Source organism: Theropithecus gelada, chromosome 8, assembly GCF_003255815.1.
Source record: "Theropithecus gelada isolate Dixy chromosome 8, Tgel_1.0, whole genome shotgun sequence".
NCBI classification, from domain to species: domain Eukaryota; kingdom Metazoa; phylum Chordata; class Mammalia; order Primates; family Cercopithecidae; genus Theropithecus; species Theropithecus gelada.
Genome location: NC_037676.1, coordinates 26679123 through 26696893, shown reverse-complemented (window position 1 = coordinate 26696893; position 17771 = coordinate 26679123). Strand labels below are relative to the sequence as shown.

The window sequence follows — 17771 nt, the reverse complement described above, 5'->3', positions numbered from 1 at the left end:
TAGCCCAGGGACACTCAGCTATGGCAAGATTGTGCAGGCTGTATGCAGGGGGAGGATGCCTACAGAGAGGAGACCATCTCTGCTGCTCCTAGCAATCATCGAGCAGCCACGTGCTCCACACTGAGATGAACAACGTCTCCCAGCCTGGCATTCTGGATTCTTCTGGCAAGTCACTGTTTGTTTCTATTTATTTGCTCAGAGCCACTGGCCTTGCCCTCTCCAGACCTCTTGGCTTCCTGACCTCCAGATGCCACCCTCACTTCTGGAGGCCGCTGCAAAATGGAAAAATCTTTCTCGGGATTCTGTTTGAGCTTGGGATAGTTTTTCTTCTTCCTGTTGTCGTGGTGGTTGTCGACCATTTTCTCCAGCGCTCTGGTCTTGTGTGTGCCTGTGTCTGCAGACAACCTGTTAATAATCATGAACAGCTTTGTCTGGTACTTCCTGTAGATGGTTCACACAGAGGAAGACTGTTTGCTCCTTAAAGTCACTGTTTTCAAATTTATATATGTTGTACATTGCACTATGAAGTAAAGAGAAAGAGAACAGAATTCAGCCCATCTAGAAAGGGTTGTCTTTCACACACTGGTGAATTGCGGCCTCCTCCATGCAGACTCTGTGACTACCTGTGGCACCGAATGCATCGCCACCTGTGCAGGCAGCACTTTGCTTGTGTCACCGCTCCCTTCTGCGCCGACCTCATTCTTCCCTGTGTTGCAGTTACCCTTTACGCGTCATCTTCCCCTCCCGTGGCTGCGTCTGAAAGGCAGTGGCCGCATCTTAATCTCTCAACAAATATCTTGAGCATCTGCTATGTGCCAGGCACTGGCCTGGGAGCTAGGCAGTTGGAAGTGAATGACGCTGACAAAGTCTCTCCCTCCCGCAGCGTGTCATCTTTGTATTTCCCAGCACCTATCAGAAGTGTGTTAGTTATCTATTGCCATGTAACAAATTACCCCAATACTGAGCAGCATAAAACAAATGTATTCCTCATGCAGTTTCTGAGGAATACATTGGGGTTTTTTGTTTTTTTTTTTAAGCCAAAATTTTGTTAATTTTTTCAGATTAAAAATTTTGTACCCACATATGTCTATATAATCTGGGAGGAATCTGGGAGCAATTTAGCAGAGTAGCCCTGGCTCAGGCTTTCTCAAGAGGTTGTGATGCAGGAGGAGCAAGCCCCAAAATTGGAGGGTTCTTGGCTTTGCCCAGGAAAGAATTCCAGGGTGAGCCAGTGGTGTTAGTAACTTTTATTGAAGGGGCAGTGCATGGCAGTAGCAGAGGTGCTGCTCCCTGCGGAGCAGGGCTACCCCATAGGCAGTGTGGCCAGAACAGCAGCTCAGAGGCAGTTCTGCAGTCCTATTTATGCCCATTTTTAATTATAGGCAAATTTTGGCCAGTTTATGCAGAAACTTCTAGAAAAATGGTGGCAACTTCTAAGTTGTCATGTTGCCGTAGAAAGGGGTGGTAACATCTGGGTATTGCCATGGCAATGGTAAACAACATGGCACTTTGGTGGGTGTGTCTTATGAAAAGCTGCTCCTGCCCCATTGCTTTTTTAGCTAGTCCTCAGTTTGGTCTGGTTTCTGAGCTCTGCCTCTGAAGTCGAATCTTGCCTCCTGCCTCGGTTGCGGTAAAGATATTGGCCAGGCTGCCGTCATCTGAAGGCTTGACATGGTGGGAGGATCTGCTTAGAGGCTCACTCACCTACATGGCTGTCAGCCAAAGCCCTCTCTGTGGGCGCTCATGACATGGCAGCTGGCTTCCCCTCAAACAAACATTCCAAGAGAGAAAGACTGAGCCAGAAGGAAGCTGTGTGTCTTTTGTCTCAGTTCAGAAGTGACACACCATTACTTCTGCCATATTCTACTGGTCACACAGACCAACTCTGGTACAACGTGGAAGGGGGTTGATTGCAGAAGGTGCTGGGATCGTGGGGTCTACTTTGAAGGTTGGCTACCAGAGTGGGGCTTTCCACAGTGGGTGTTCCATAAATGCCTGTTAAAGTTTTTACCCCTACAATCCTTAAGTCAAAAGCTCTACTTTTGTTTTTAATAGACTGTGTTTTTTAATAGTAGTGTCAGGTTTATAGCAAAGGCAAATGGAAAGTACAGAACATTCCCATATATCCTGCCTGCCACCCTCCCCGTGCACAGCCTCCCCCACTGTCAACGTCCCCACCAGCATGGTGCGTTTGTTACAATCAGTGAGCCTATGTTGACACATCGTTATCACCCAGAGCCCATCGTTTACATTAGCGTTCCCTCTTGGTGTTGAACATTCTGTGGGTTTGGCCAAATGTCTAATGGCATGTATCTACCATTACAGTATCATACAGAGGAGTTTTACTTCCCTGAAAATCCCCTGTGCTCTGCCTGCCTATCCCTCCTGCCCTCCCAATCCCTGGCAACCACTGTTCTTTTTACCGCCTCCATACTTTTGTTTTTCCCAGCATATCTATCACATAGTTAGAATCATACAGTGTGTAGCTTTTTTAGGTTGGCTTATTTTACTGAGTTAATTATGCATTTAAGATTCCTCCATGTCTTGTCATGGCTTGAGAGTGCATTTTAAAAATTTTTTTAACAAAAAAGTAGGCATACTTTTTGCCCTGGCTTTGCTGTTAGGATCATTTTGGAGTGTTTGTAATCTTCCACTAAGTTTAAATAATTTGAAGGGTTTACCCAGCTAACACGCTTCTGCCACCTGGAAAAAAAAAAGTCCATAAATGTGTTTTGAGCAGCCTTTGTGACTTGTCTTCAATTGTCATCTTTCCCTTGCAATCAGATTCTCTAAGGGTCTTGCCAGACCACTCATGTTCTGCTTGTCTAACCATTCGTGGGAAACCTCTATTTGAAACCCTCATTATGTCCTATTTAAAATAGACTTGGTTTAATGCACAAAGTAACAAAGTCTTGCTGAAAGAACTAAGCTGTCTCAGAGGAAGGTCTGTGTTCTGCATGTTGGTTGACTAAGGCACCTGTCACAAGCAGGTGCTTGCTATTAAATAGCCTCAGGTAGAGGGCAAGGGAACTATTCTTTTTTATGGGAAAAAAAATAGAGTGACATCATTGCACGTTGACACACTCCTACAGTGAACCAGCAACGCATATGCAGATGACAAAGGCAAACTTCAAGTTAACTGTTTTCATGGCTGTGTGATTTTTCCTCCTCCTGTTCTGTTGTGAGGCTAAGGAGGAAGCAGGGCTCAAAGCAGGAGAGCTGAAACTACCACCATGAGAACGAAACCAGTATTTGTATAATATTTTTCTATTCCTCCCACTCTGGCTCTTGAGAGGAACAGACTTTCCTCTGGTAAGTGGCAACCAGACAGCTAGTGGCTCTCACCAGAAGGAAAAAAATAAGAAATGCTACCAGGAGCCTACATATTTAGGAGCAAAACCCTTTGTAGAGCCTAGTGTATGGTAAGGGATGGAAAATCCCAGAAAAGGTTTAGGGTGAGTTAGAAAGATGTGCTATATTTTGTCTTAGCAGAAAATCAGCTCAACTCTTCAAAACTTGCTAATGTAAGGACGAATGAGAATGGTCATTGGATTTGTGCTTGACAACTTGCTTGACACTCCACCCAATGTCTTATGGAAATATCATGTAATAGCTCTGTTTAGCTGGTTTAACAGCAGTATTTATAATAAAACGAAGTCAATGAATGGGAAAATGTTCCTTATATAACAATACCTCTGGGGAACCAGGGCTGTGTGGATCCTACAGTACCAATAGTCACCACCATTTCCCTTGTGGTCATAAAACCTCCTGAGGCCAAGGAGGTAGTAATGATACCTGGGAGGTGATATATAACCTTTGAGGTACCTTCTTGCAAATGGAAACCTACGAAGGAACTGCAAACATGGCACCATCCTTCAAGATGTTTTCTAAATATCAATTTTAGCCTCTCAACAACCTTTTGCTGCCCACTCCAGTTAGTGACACTCCTCTCCTTTCCATTCCTTTCCTTTTTCCTTTCCTTTCCTTTGATAGTCTCACTGTGATGCCCAGGCTGGAGTGCAGTGGTGTGATATCAGGTCACTGCAACCTCTGCTTCCCAGGTTCAAGTGATTGTCCTGCCTCAGCCTCCCAAGTGGCTGGGATTACAAGCGCACTACACCACGCACAGCTATTTTTTGTATTTTTAGTAGAGATGGGGTTTCACCATATTGGCCAGGCTGGTCTTGAACTCCTGACCTCAAGTGATCCACCCGCCTTGGCCTCCCACAGTGCTGGGATTACAGGTGTGAGCCACTGCGCCTGGCCTTAGTTAGTGACACTCTTGAAGTGGGGACAGTCCTTTTGGAGAGGGGTCTCATCCACAGGGGGTAAGGAACAAGCATTAAAGGGATATGCGTTTTTTAATGCCCCCCCCACCCCACCCTGGTGATTCCTACATGCCCTGCTGACATCGGGGAGGGGATCCCTTCTTTCCACTTTCAGTCAACAGAGCAGGTGGAGGTTAGTAAGCCTCTGCATGAGTCGTCTGAGAAGGCTGCCTTGAAGGACAAGTTCAGCTAAAAGATCAACGTGGGTCCTGGGGCCGGATTTGCCGCTAACATTTGACATTCTTTATCTGTACACCAAAGGGGTTGAATTACATGGCCCAAAAGGCCACTGCAGCAATGATATTTCCCTATTCCATTTTGAGCAGAAGTTGAGGAGTGTCACAGGATGAGGTTACTGTGTTTTCCAGCAAATCTAAATGCAAGATTGCAAGCTGGTCAGAGCTGGCTTACAAATGTGTTTTGTTTACACTCCCCAGTGTTTTGTGTTTGATGAATTAGTTGCCAACACTTAAAAATAGATGTAGAAAATTCTGTATCTGGCCACACCCACCCCTCATCCCTGCATAGTAGCCTCTGCCAGAGCAGGCACGTGCTGTTGGCCTCCCCATAGTCCCGCTGGGCCCATTTCCTTCTTTCCCATACCTCCCCAGCCACTGTAGAAGTTTGGAGTTTGCAACTTCTGTTTTAATTTCTCTTCATGTTCCCTGGATCCCATGGGACGATGACACTTTGTAAAGGCCATACATCCAAGACTAATCCAAGGTCTTTCTGCTGCTTGAACTAGCTCAAGAAGAGTTGGTTTGTGTGAGCATGTGAGCTGTGGACATGTGATCTGGCTTGGTCATGAACACAGAGAGTGGGAGGAGAGGTAGAGGCTGAATGTGATGGTCCTGGAAAGCTCCCCATCAGGTGGTTGCATTCTAGATATGCAAAAGGGATGTGAGAAGTTCAACATGAACATCTGCATGCATCAGGGAGAGATGAGAGCAAAAAAGAAAAGAGCTTATGGGGTTTTTAAGTGTCTTCTTTCCTTCCTTTTCTTACCCTTATTGTCCAGGTCCATGTCACAAACGGCGGGCGAGCAGCTGCTGTACCCAGCTAGGGTCCCTGTCGGCGCTGAAGCATGCTGTCCTGGGGCTCTACCTGCTGGTCTTCCTGATTCTGGTGGGCATCTTCATCTTAGCAGGTAAGAGCAGTTTGTTTTTGTCCCGGTCTTTGGGATGAGGAAGGAAGACCTGGAGCTTCCATTCTTCATTCCCACTGTCATGAGCCCAAACACTGCCCTTGTCACCATGGAAACCACAGAGGAAGAAGGAAGAAGCTCTTCAGTAGTATTGCTTATTTTGCGTGGGAGTAGCCGGCAGGGGCTACTGTGGAATTGAAGAATTGTGGAATTGAAGCTTGTGGAATTGAAGAGTCCAGCAGTAGAGACCTAGCTGCTGGGAATGGCTTCTGACTTTTCCTGCATCATTGTGGGACATTGTGCATTACACTGGGCCTCCCTGGGCCTCTGGGGTATGGTTTGCACTGAGAAGGCTGGGCATTGTCTTAGCTTCTGGTCCTGGGGTGCCATGAAAATAGTTGCGAGGTACTTTCCTTCCTGGTAAACCTGCTGCCCTTTGCAGTTACTGTAGGCAGAATAGGCTTGCCCCAATTCAGCCAGGCTCTCCTTACCAATTTCTATCTTTCAAGATGGGCAGGTGATGGGCTAGGGCTAGCATTTTCTCAGCCAGGGAGAAGGACAGCTCATGGACTTAGGAAGGGATGGAACAGGGGCCTGTTGGCCCCAGTCTGTGAGCACCCCAGCTCATCATCTATAGGTCATCCCTATGAAGACAGATGGTGAAGCAGATGGCTGTGGTGGTCTTCTCCTGACTCCCTTTCAAAGGAAGGGCTGCTCAGTTCCCACCTTTCTCAATGGAGTTAGGTAGGACTAGACACAAGTAAGGCTGAGGGATCAGTTTATTTCCACCCGACATGTCTCACGTGAGTACCTGCCTTGCAGCAGGCTCCATGCTAAGATTGGGGGCACAGCTAAATGGGACCCAGGGGCTTCTCTCAAGGAGCTTCCAACCCAGGAACCAAGACAGGGTCATGCAGTTAGAGCCCCGCCTCAAGGCAGAATGCAGCGGGCACTGTGATGGGGTGTAGCCCAATGTGATGGTGACAGAGCAGGCACATATAGGGAGGTGCGGCTGCTGCATGGAGCAGGTGGGGATGGTGGGAGCGAGGCTGCTGGCCAGGCCAAGCTGACTTGGAGCACTGAGGGAGGGGACCTCGGGTGAAGCCCAGGGCAGGAATCTGGAGGTCCAGCCCTTACGGATAGATGACCTGACCTTTTGCTGGAAATTTCGAGGCAAATGGCCAGGACCTCCCCGGTCTTGACTCACTTTCTGTCAAGCGGAACTAGTCACTTGGGTGTTGTAATTGGGTGTTCAATGCTGCCTGCGCCTTCAGGTTTCCACACTCAGGGCAAAGACATTGGGGTGGAGTCTGTCCCACCAATGAGCAACCTGAGGGGCGGCCAACAGCAACAGCGAGAGAACCTCATGATTCATCCCTGGGACCAGAGGACAGGGGCCAGCAGGGTCCCTCACAGGCCAAGTGGGCCAGAGGAGGATTTGAACATGTTCTCAGGCTGCTTGGTGAGAGCTTGGGATCTTGGTTTTGTGGGTTTGGCTGCCAGGACCATAACAAAATTCTGGAATGTTTAGGAAGCATTCCAGCCCAACAGGAAACCAGAACAGGGACTTTTAGGTGACAGATGCAGAAAAGCTCTGCAGAACAGGAACTTTTAGGTGACAGATGGGGGTCTGGAGGAGAGGGACCAGATTGGTGGGGGCGTCTGGGGCCAGCCTCTGGAGGTCCTGGAAGGGCATCATCTCTTGGGGAAGAGAAGACTTGCAGCGGAGTGACGGTTCTCTTCTGGTGTCTGGATGGCTGCCATGTGGAAAGGGTAGACATGCTCTATGTGACCCTAGAAGGCAGCACTAGGACCAACGGGTGGATGTTATTAGGAGACAAATTTCCATTCAAAATAAAGGACAGTTTGCTAACAAGTAGTGCTGTCCAGTATGATGAAAAAAAGGCTTTCTCCTGGCTTGGAGATTGGATGAGGTTTATAATGATGTCCTGGAAGCTTCAGAAAGGAGGGTGGAACATGGTTTCCCAATCTAATAAAAATGTTGCCATACCTCAATTGTTCCAGCATTTTTCTGATCATTATAATTATCTTTGAACCTGAAGTTTCTGGATGCCACATTGCCTGTGTTGAACAAAAATTTGGGGTAGATTGGGACAGAGCTGGTGCAACAGTGTCATACCTGATCTCTTGGCCCTGGGTGTGTGGCCGCTGTTACCTCCCCAGATTCTTGTCTGGAGAATCATGTTGGCCTTTGGGGGAGGTTTGGTGAGGGTGGCATAGGAAGGGGACTTGGCAAGGTGGTGGACAAGTCTGAAGTTCTTTAAGGAGGCTCTATCTGATCTTAGGGAGATTTCTTTAGATTGCCTGATTGAAGACCTCAGCGATGCTCCTTCTCAGAGATACCAAGATCAGGGGTGTGGGGAGATCCATGGTCCAGTGTGAAGAAGAGCTTGCCTGGCCTTCTGTTGGGTGACCTGCCATGGGAGAGGGCTTCTCCTTCTTGGGTAGAACTCACTGTCTGTGCCCAGAGAGGTCACCTTGCACAGGAGATCCATTTAAACCATTCTTAAAACCTCCTTGTCAATGCAAATCTCATAGCTCCTACAACTGGATGACAAAATTATCCACTGCAACCCAGCGCCATATCTGAATACTGGATTGGCAACATCTCAGCATGCAAATGCTTACTCTTACTGTTTCCCAGTATGACAAATTTGTAATCAAACTACACCAAATATGAGTCTTATAAGCCCCACATAGGACTTCTCTCAATTCATCTTCTTGCCCAAATATTGAAAGTAAAAGGCAAACATGTACCTCACATTTATGCATTATCTAAGTTTACCTGTTTGAAGGTTAATCCAACCACCACCCAAATTATTCTATCAATTGGATTCTGCCCACCATCCAACCTGACCAGTGTCCTCCTGGGAGCTTTACTCCGATAATCCCATGCTGTCACTGGGTTCTGTTCCCTAAGCTCACAGCCTTTCATCATCTCCCAAGGAGACGGCAAGAGACTCCTCCTACCCCCAGTTCCTCTAAGCTTTCCTATCTCTTCAACATATTTTGATTATTACCTTGGCTAACAGTTCCCTATTATGTTTTCATTCTGTTCCCAATTCATTTCTGGACAATACAATCAGGTTTAAGTTTATGAACTAAAGAATTGAGATTGCCTAGTCATGTGGCCAGGGGGTCCTCAATCCAGCACTTCAGGCAAGATGGTCCTTTGCGATGGAATTAAAGAGTCGGAGAGAGTTCAGTCTTATCCATGACTCTTCTGGGCAGTCACTGTGGTGACTGGGTGTGTTCATTAGGAACGATCTCTTCTTCTCTTTCCTGAGACAGTTCCGTAGATAAGTCTGAATTCTCACTGTGGAAATGAAACAGCAGAAAGGGGAAGTGAAAAGATCTGGGATTCGAATGTGAGGTGAGGCTGTAGCATCGCAGCAATGTAGCAAGACCACTGGTCTACAGGGAGAGTCCCTGGGGAGATATGGGCTCCTCCTGCACCTTAATTTAGTTATTTTCTAACAGCACCAGTCGGTCATTGGCATCAGCATCCTCAACAAGCATTGAATTTGTGCATGAGTGTTCAGTGGGTGCAGGGCAAAGGGATAAGCCCTAGGAATAAAATGTCATGAGATGTAGTCCCTGCACAGGAGGGTTTAAAATCATAAACACGTACACCCACTGTAGGGCAATGTGACGTAGTTTCTGCTGTTGCCAAATTATACAAAGGAGAGCCCAATCCCTGAGGGCTGGAATGGTCGGGGAAGGCCTGGGCCTGGGGAGAGTTATCCACCTGGCTTTGAACAGAGTATCCCTTTTTTGGATCACCTTGTTTCAAGCAAGTCTGTCCCTGGACTTTGCAGGAAAGAGTAATATGCTCAGAGCCTGTGTCCATCTACACTGTAGCTTCCTGATTCTGTCACGCATCTTGGGAATAGGAGCGCAATGCCATCATCCTTTATTGGGACACTTTGTCAGAAACAACCCTGTGAAATTTCATCCCTTGTGCTTATTGTAAAAATGATGTTGAGGATGTTATTTCTTGCATTACACAATGCTGTCCTCAGAGGATGCATGCACCAATTATTTTCTGTCTCAGTCATAGAAGGAGTTATGTGTTCCTTGAGGAATTTGTTTTCACCTTATGGAGACTGTGAATCTGAAAGTCTTTAAAATTACTTTCAAGGAGGTAACTAACACAAACTTAAGAGTCAGCTGTCATCCCTTGTATGGTGATATGTGAATTTGAAGGTCATTAAAACAAAAACCTGGGGACAGAATTGTGGTCCACCCGCAGCAAGTGTAGAGACTTTAAGGAAAGCATTTTTGTGTTAGTCTCTATTCCTGGCTTCATTCGGGGTCTCTCTGCTTGATCTTCTTTACCTGGATCTCATCTACTTTCATCTTAGTGTAGTTAATGTATCCTTGTGAATTGCCTTAATTCTTTATGGAACAAGGAAGGGTGTTATATACAGTTTTATCTTTACAAAATTTCCGCCTTTTCTATTTCATTCTTCAAATGTGTGATGTTTTTAATATGTGAATGAATGACAGAGACCAGGGAATCTAGAAAATATTTGTAGAAAAAGAAAGATGAGTATTTCAGTTTTACCAAGTACTTATTTGAGATGAATATGGAATTGCTACCCAGGGACATTTAGCTAGTAGAAGTGGCAGGTGTGTGATTAACTATATTAACACATATCTAGCATGTTATGTACTGCATTGACATCATAGCATTTAAGAAGAATATTGAGACAGGCAGGACCATGTAGACTTCATGCTGGTTACAAGTAGGGACTTTGGAGCCAGCCTGTCTGAGCTTGAACCCTGGCTTCTCTATCACCAGCTATGAGACATTGGCTGAGGCACTTGGCCAAGAGCTCCCTTCTCTGAAAATGGGGGAAATCAGTGTACTCCCTATATTAGTCTGTTTTGCATTGCTACAAAGGAATGCCTAAGATGGGATAACTTATAAAGAAAAGAGATTTATTTGGCTGACAGTTTTGCAGGCCATACAAGCACGGTACCAGCATCTCCTTGGTCTCTGGTAAGGCCTCAGGAAGCTTCCAGTCATGGCAGAAGACAAATGGGGAGTAGGCATGTCACGTGGCAAGAGAGAGAAAGGGGGAGGTCCATCCCCTTTAAACAACCAGCTCTCGCATGAACTAATGGAGCAAAAACTCACTCATTACCATGAGGGGGATGCCAAGACATTCATGAGGGATCCACCCCATGGTCCAAAGACCTCCCACTAGGCCCACCTCCAACATTGGGGATCCGATTTCCACATGAGATTTGGAGTAGTAGTTATTGTTATTGTTACTGCTGGCACTAGTATTACCACTATTATAGCATCATCACTCTTACTTTTTCTTTGTTTTCTTTGCAGTCAATTAACCTTGATAGCATAACCTGGGGTTTAGCCACAGGTTATCTGTGAATGCTCTGTAACCTTGGAAACATCACTTTGCTGTCTGAATGGGAGTTTACCCATTTGTAAAGTGAGCAAATTGGGCAAGATCGGTGGTCTCAAACGTTTTTTACCATGACCTACACAACCAGTACACACATATAAGCATAGCTGAGATAATACTTACATTTGTAATGCCTTTCTACTCTATTTGTTTTTTTTTTAACCGATCACAACTCATTCATTTATTTCATAATTCATGAATAGGATAAAAGCTGTAGTCTGAAAAACAATGGGCTTAATGATACTTCTATTGTTCTCTGTGTATTTCAAGCATTCTGGGAGTAGCCATATTCTCTTCAGGATATGGACTTTGAGGCCAGACTTCTGGGTTCAAATCCAGGCTGTGCTATGGAATGGCTCTATCATTTTGAGGCAAATAATTTAACCTCCAAGGGACTTGGTTTTTTTCATCTATACAATGGGGTGATTGTGGTGCCTACCCTATGGGGCTGTTGTGAGGATTTAATTAAATAATACATGAAAATTAAAACTCTCTTAGTGCCCGGCACATAAGTACTCAGTAGGCTTGGGACAGTGGCTCATGCCTATCATCGCAGCTCTTGGGAGGCTGAGGCAGGAGGATTGCTTGAGCCTAAAAGTTTGAGATGAGTTTGGGCAACATAGTGAGACCTCTTCTCTACAAATAATTTAAAAATGAGCCAGGTATAGCCATATACACCTGTAGTCCCAGCTACTCAGGAGGCTGAGGGAGGAGGATCACTTGAGCCCAGGAGTTCAAGGTTGCAATGAGCCATGATTTCATCATTGCACTCCAGCCTCGGTAACAGCAAGATCCTGTCTTTAAAAAAAAAAAAAGTGCTCCAGAAATATTTGATGATATTATTCCCACAATCAGAGACAGTTTGCTTTCAGAATAGCAACGGATTAGAGACCTACTTGTTTAGCCTGAGCACCCAGTAACTTTGTCTATAAACAGAACTGGGCTCAGTGCAGTACGTGTCCATATGCACATGTTTCCAATAAACACGCAGGGAAGCCTGGAGACATTGTTGGAGAGGTCCTTGAGGTACCGTGACAGCACAGGGCTCAGTAAGCCAAGAAACAGGAACAGAACAGCATTTCCAGGATTGTAGCTCTTTAGGGGAGGGAGCGATGGAGCCAGCAACGGCCCCACCCATGGCCCAGAGATGCTTAGCTTCAGTGGGTGTCTCCTACAACCTCCCCCCCGACTTCCCAGACAGACACAGTGTTGTGCTTTTCCCAAAAAACAAGAGTCACAGAAACCTCTTGTCCACCTTGACTTTCCCACACAATTTCTAGTTCTTCTTTCAGGAATGAATCATAACAAGGTGTTCTCCTCATCCTCACGATTGCTCATCAGCGGGTTGGAAACACCAAGGAAAGCGAACCCAGTTCCTCCACCTTTGTGTCTTTGTGCCCTGGTCTTCACACTTGCCATGCTGTATTGCAATGATTGGTTTCTGTGCCGGCTCTCCTTCTAGTCAAGGAGAGCTCTTTCATAATAGGGCACTGCACCTTGTTCACCGCTGTCCTCCCACTGTCTACCATCATGTGCTGCTTATAGCAGGTACTCAATTAATGGAAGGACTAAACTGAATGCCTCAACAGAATGGCCAGCTTCCCAACAGGCTCCAAGTGTGAGTTGTCAACAGAATTAGACACCACTCCTGGGGTGGCCTAGCCAAGGGGGAGTGTGCCGGGCTGTCACCATGGATGCTGATATTAGCTTAAATTCTCACGAGACTTTCTTTTCCTTTTCCTTTTTTTTTTTTTTTTTTTGACAGAGTCTGGCTCTGTTGCCCAGGCTGGAGTGCAGTGGTGTGATCTTGGCTCACTGCAAGCTCTGCCTCCCGGGTTCACACCATTCTCCTGCCTCAGCCTCCCGAGTGGCTGGGACTACAGATGCCCACCACCACACCCGGCTAATTTTTTTGTATTTTTAGTAGAGACGGGGTTTCACCATGTTAGCCAGGATGGGCTCGATCTCCTGACCTCATGATCTGCCCACCTCAGCCTCCCAAAATGCTGGGATTACAGGCGTGAGCCACCGCGCCCGGCCTCTTTTTCTTTTTGAGATGGAGTCTCACTCTGTCACCCAGGCTGGTGTGCAGTGGCACAATCTCGGCTCACTGCAACCTCTGCCTCCCAGGTTCAAGAGATTCTCCTGACTCAGCCTCCCGAGTAACTGGTATTACAGGTGCACTCCACCAAGCCCGGCTAATTTTTGTATTTTTCGTAGAGATGGGATTTTGCCATGTTGGCCAGGCTGGTCTTAAACTCCTGGCTTCAAGTGATCCACCTGCCTCGGCCTGCCAAAGTGCTGGGATTGCAGGCATGACCCACTGCACCCAGCCTCTCATGAGACTTTCTAGTGAGACTCATAATACAGGACCCTATATCCAAATGATAGAATACCATGCAGCCCTCAACGATCAGGTCAGATCTCCTCCTCACCCAACCCCAGATCTCTTTCAAAGGAAACCATTGCCTAGTAGGGGCTCCCCCATTGCATGTCAGTGTCACTGGCTTTGTTGGTCTTGTTGTTTCAAGTTAAAGACAGATCTTGTCAGTGATCCCAGTTAGATGTCAGCACACTGGTTTCTGCCAGGTATTGCAGTCTGCTGGATCTGTTTGGCTCTGGACTTGGACATCTGTCATTTATTTTTACCAATCAGCCTGTGCCATCAATCATGTTGGAGCCAGTGTCCCAACTATGTCCCTATAGTCCCCATTCTGTAGCCTGCTGCCACGCATGCAGTTCCCCAGAGGACATGACCAAGGGCTGGCCAGCCCATGCACGCATTTCACCCCTTGTGTCCTGGGAGGTGAGTCAGGGTCATTTGAAGTCCCCCCCAGCCTCTTCCTTAGACTCAGACCGCACACACCTGAGCAGGTTACTGCACTTTCCCTGCACCTACCTCAGCTCTGTTGGGCTGCCCTAGCCATCAGAGCTTCTCCTGCAGAAGGCACCTCTAACTCACCTCAGACCCCGGAGGAGGGGGAGGAGAAGGGATCAAGAGCCAGTTGACGCCCTGAGTTCCCCATGGAAGATTCCACTGCCGAGGGTGATAACTCTGACCATGCCTGAGCCAGGTAGAAGTTGGGGGCACAGACAGCTGAAACACTGCCTGCAAATCTGACAAGTACTCCCTGTTCTCTGGAGCTTTAGCCAAAGCCCTACCTACAGCACTCAGGACACTGAAGAGCACCCATCTCTCAGCCCCATCCCACTGCAATCCTTCTAGGCAAAGAGCCAAATCCAGCCACCACCTGTTTTTATAAAGTTTTACTGGAACACAGACGTGCTCATCCATGTATGTAATGCCTGGCTGCTTTCGCGCTGCAATAGCAGGGCTCACTAGTCGGTGTGCCTGCAGAGCCTCCAATATTTACTACCTGGCCCTTCACAAGAAAACCGTTTGCCAACCCCATGCTAGGCTTCACTGATCACTAATTAGCCCTTTCATCCTTCCTCCCTGGATTGCAAGTTACAGTTTGCAGAGATTTTTGCATACATTGTGTCATCTAATTCTTATAACAATCCTAAGGAATTCAGAAAATAGCTCAGTTTATAAATGAGGAAACTGAGACTTAGACGCATTGCCTGCTCTGGCCCGCGGCCCCACAGCTGGGGAATGGGCGCCTGGACTGCAGCCGGGAATGGCGTGAATTCAGGGCTTCTCCTGCCACCGGGAATGGCGTGAATTCAGGCTTCACCACCCAGTGGTGAAGTGCATGGCACCGGAGTCAGACTGCCAGGGTACAAACCATGACTTTGCCAATTGCTATGTGACTTCAGGCAAGTTTTTCAACCTACCTGATCCCTTAATGTCCTCATCTGTAGAGCAGAGCAGAAGGGATTATTCTGCCCGCTTCGAAGTGTTGTGGTGAGGATGAAATTAATTCATCCGTGTTAACCGCCTGGAACAGTGCTCAGCAGGTGGGATGTATCGTTGGTGTTTGTTAAGTGATTTATAAACGGGTGTAAGCGCCACAGATTGCGCAGTAATCCAGCTTCGTTTCACCACGCTGTACAGGAATATCAAGAGAAACGTGTCAAGTGCTTTGATATCTATTCCAGGAGCCAGGATTGGAAGAAACTTGAGAGTCATCATACAGTGCCCAGCCCTTGCTAAGAAAAGGAGCTTTTCTATTTAAGCGAAAAGAGAATGGGAGTGGTCTTGAGTCCACCCCTCACTTCCTTCTCCAGCTTTGCACCTCCCTGTCCGTGGCTGGGCCTCTGTGCCTCCTAAACCCACCTCTCCTCTTGCTTCCTGGAACTATCTTCTGCCGGGTGTGCCCAGAACTACCAGGCAGATTTTGCCATTCACCAGGGGGCTTTGAATTTGGTCTGGGATGGAAGCCAAGCAACTAATGAGCTCCTATCCTCCACCCTTTTGGAGAGAAGTTATAAGTTCTGGGAATTTCTGTGACAGTCCTGCAGGCGTCGTGTCTTGGCTGACCTCGCCCAAGGCTTGGGGCCCTCTCCCATCAAATCCTAAACAACAAACACTTACCGGGTGCCAACAATGAGCCTGGCACCGATTGAGACACAGGGAGATGGGAAGAGAAATAACAAGAGGCCCCTGCTGTGAGGATCATAGTGACTGGCAGAGCAGATATGCATAAAATATGCTATCAAGCACAGGGCAGATCAGAAGCTTGAGAACTAGGAAAACCTGAGGTCAAGTATTTGATCATTTACGAGCTGTGATCTGGGGAAATTGTTTCAGCCTCTCTGGACCTCATTTTTAAAAACCAGTGAAATGGGGATAGTAATGAGTAATCATCAGTATGATGAAAATTCAGTGAGATAACACATGAAGCGCTTTTGCACAATGCCTGGCTTATACTAGGGCCTCAATAACCATTTCCCTGTAAATCTCAGAGGTTTCTGAGAAGTCCCAGTTTAATTCAGGGAGGCAATCATAGGTGTCCTTTGCTGCCTATCTCTACCTGCTTTACTTGTAAATCTCAGGCCTTGTCCCTCTTCTCTCCTTTTATATATGCATATATATTATTACGGATTCGAGGATGTGTGTACAGGTTTGTTACATGGGTATATTCCGTAATGGTGTGGTGTGACTTCTAGTGCAAATAGCATCACTCAAGTACTGAACATTGCACCCTATAGGTAGTTTTCCAACCCTTACCTCCTCCTCTTCTCTTTAACTGAACTGTCTTTCTAGTGACTGCCATCAACTTCCATCGGATTCCGTCTGTCTTCGCCTGAATTCCACCTTCTTGTGGCCTCCCCTCTTGGTTATTTAACAAACACCATCTCAAACCCAATGTGTAATCAGAAGTCTTGACTTTTCTCTCCCAAACCTGCTTCTCCTCCAGTCCTTTCCATCTCTGTAAATGACACCATGATCTACCTGGAACCAGGGCATGCTGCCAGCTGTATTTCACCTGCCCGCCTTGTTCATGCATCAGAAGCCCTGATGAGCTCCCAGCACCCTGACCTGCTCCCCTCCAGTCGTCAACACGTAGAGTTGCCAGTGTTAGCCAATAAAAATGCAGGAGCCCAGTAACTTGAATTTTAGATAAGTAATGGGTAGTTTTCTAGAATAAGTAGGTACCAAATACTTGGTGTAAGTGCCCAGGAGGGAAGAGGGGGAGGCAGAAGGGCTCTCACATTCCTGTCCAGTCTCCAGTCTTCAGGAGGTGGAGGGTGGAATGGTGGACAGTGGCCGTCCCTGGTCTGTCTCTGGTTTTAGCAGAGCCTGCTGGCCCCTCGCTGGAACCTCCAGACAGATGGTGTATTTGGTTTTGTTAGGATAATGTTCAGCTTCACCCCATGCTTCCAGCTCAGAGACGGAAATCCCAAGTCTTCCTTTGCCCACGTGGCCTTCCTGTGTGCAGCCCAGAGTGGTCCGGCAGCTGGCAGCATCCCTGGGAGCTTGCCTTTCTCTATGCTCCTTCTAGAGAACCTCATATTCTCTGAGACCCTTTTTGGAGCAATCCAAGGGATGCAGGGAACTGGGGGTAGGATGGCCCCTTGTTCTATTCCTGTCTCGCCCTCCTGGGAAACCCTGGAAGAGAACCAGCTCTGGGAGCATGAGAGGACCTCTCCCAAGGTCCCTCGCTGTGTTTCTGTCTGGCAAGAGTTCCAATCCGAGTTCAGCTGTCAGCCGGGGAGGTGCCAGTGACACTCGTCACAGGGATCCCCATCTCTGGGGGGGTCTATGGAACCCCTGGATGAACATGGGGTGGGCAGTGACAGTGATGTCAGAAGTGACTTGTAGGACACCAAGGTGCCACCTCTGAGGGTGGGAAGCGGCAGATCCTACAGAGTCCCCACCATACTGAGTCACGCTGGATGGAGTCCTTCTGCAAAGCACTTTGTTTCTCCTGCTTATTGTCAAAAACAGAATCTGGCCCACTGTCTTCTGTGAGACATTTTCAGTCTATTGTCTGCCAGAGTTTTGGAAAAATGGTATCATTCCGGGAGGAGTCAAGGAAAGAAAGGCATTGCTTATTTACCAATTAACACTTGTCCCCTGACCATTGGCTGCGGCCATTTAGCACATCTAAACAAGCCAGTTCCTTGAGGAAGTCAATGACCTTTCAGGGTCTATAAAAGTAGTTTATATGCTTTGACTCAGAAATCCTCTTCTATTTGTCTCCAGGAAATGAGTACAAAGAAAGAAAATGGCATATGTATAAAACTCAACCACATTCTTCATAATCACTCAAAGCTGGAAAGAACCCAAGTGTGCAGTCTTAGAGGGTTGTTTAACTAAAAGACAGTTAACACAAAGGAGTATTATGTAGCTATTTCAAATGATAGCTATGACATACGTGAGAGGGCGTTTATGAAATTGCGTTAAGGGAAAAAAAAGAGCACCCCTTGGTGTGTATA

The 17771-nt window shown here is 47.0% G+C and overlaps 1 protein-coding gene across 1 annotated transcript in view; it reads left to right on the top strand.

Moving 5' to 3' along the window:
* Positions 1-17771, top strand: part of SCARA5 (scavenger receptor class A member 5) — a 124587-nt gene that overhangs the window by 21376 nt on the left and 85440 nt on the right. Inside the window, exon 3 of the mRNA XM_025394908.1 lies at positions 5347-5475. Coding sequence (XP_025250693.1) covers positions 5347-5475 — 129 coding nt within the window. The remainder of the gene's footprint in view (positions 1-5346; positions 5476-17771) is intronic.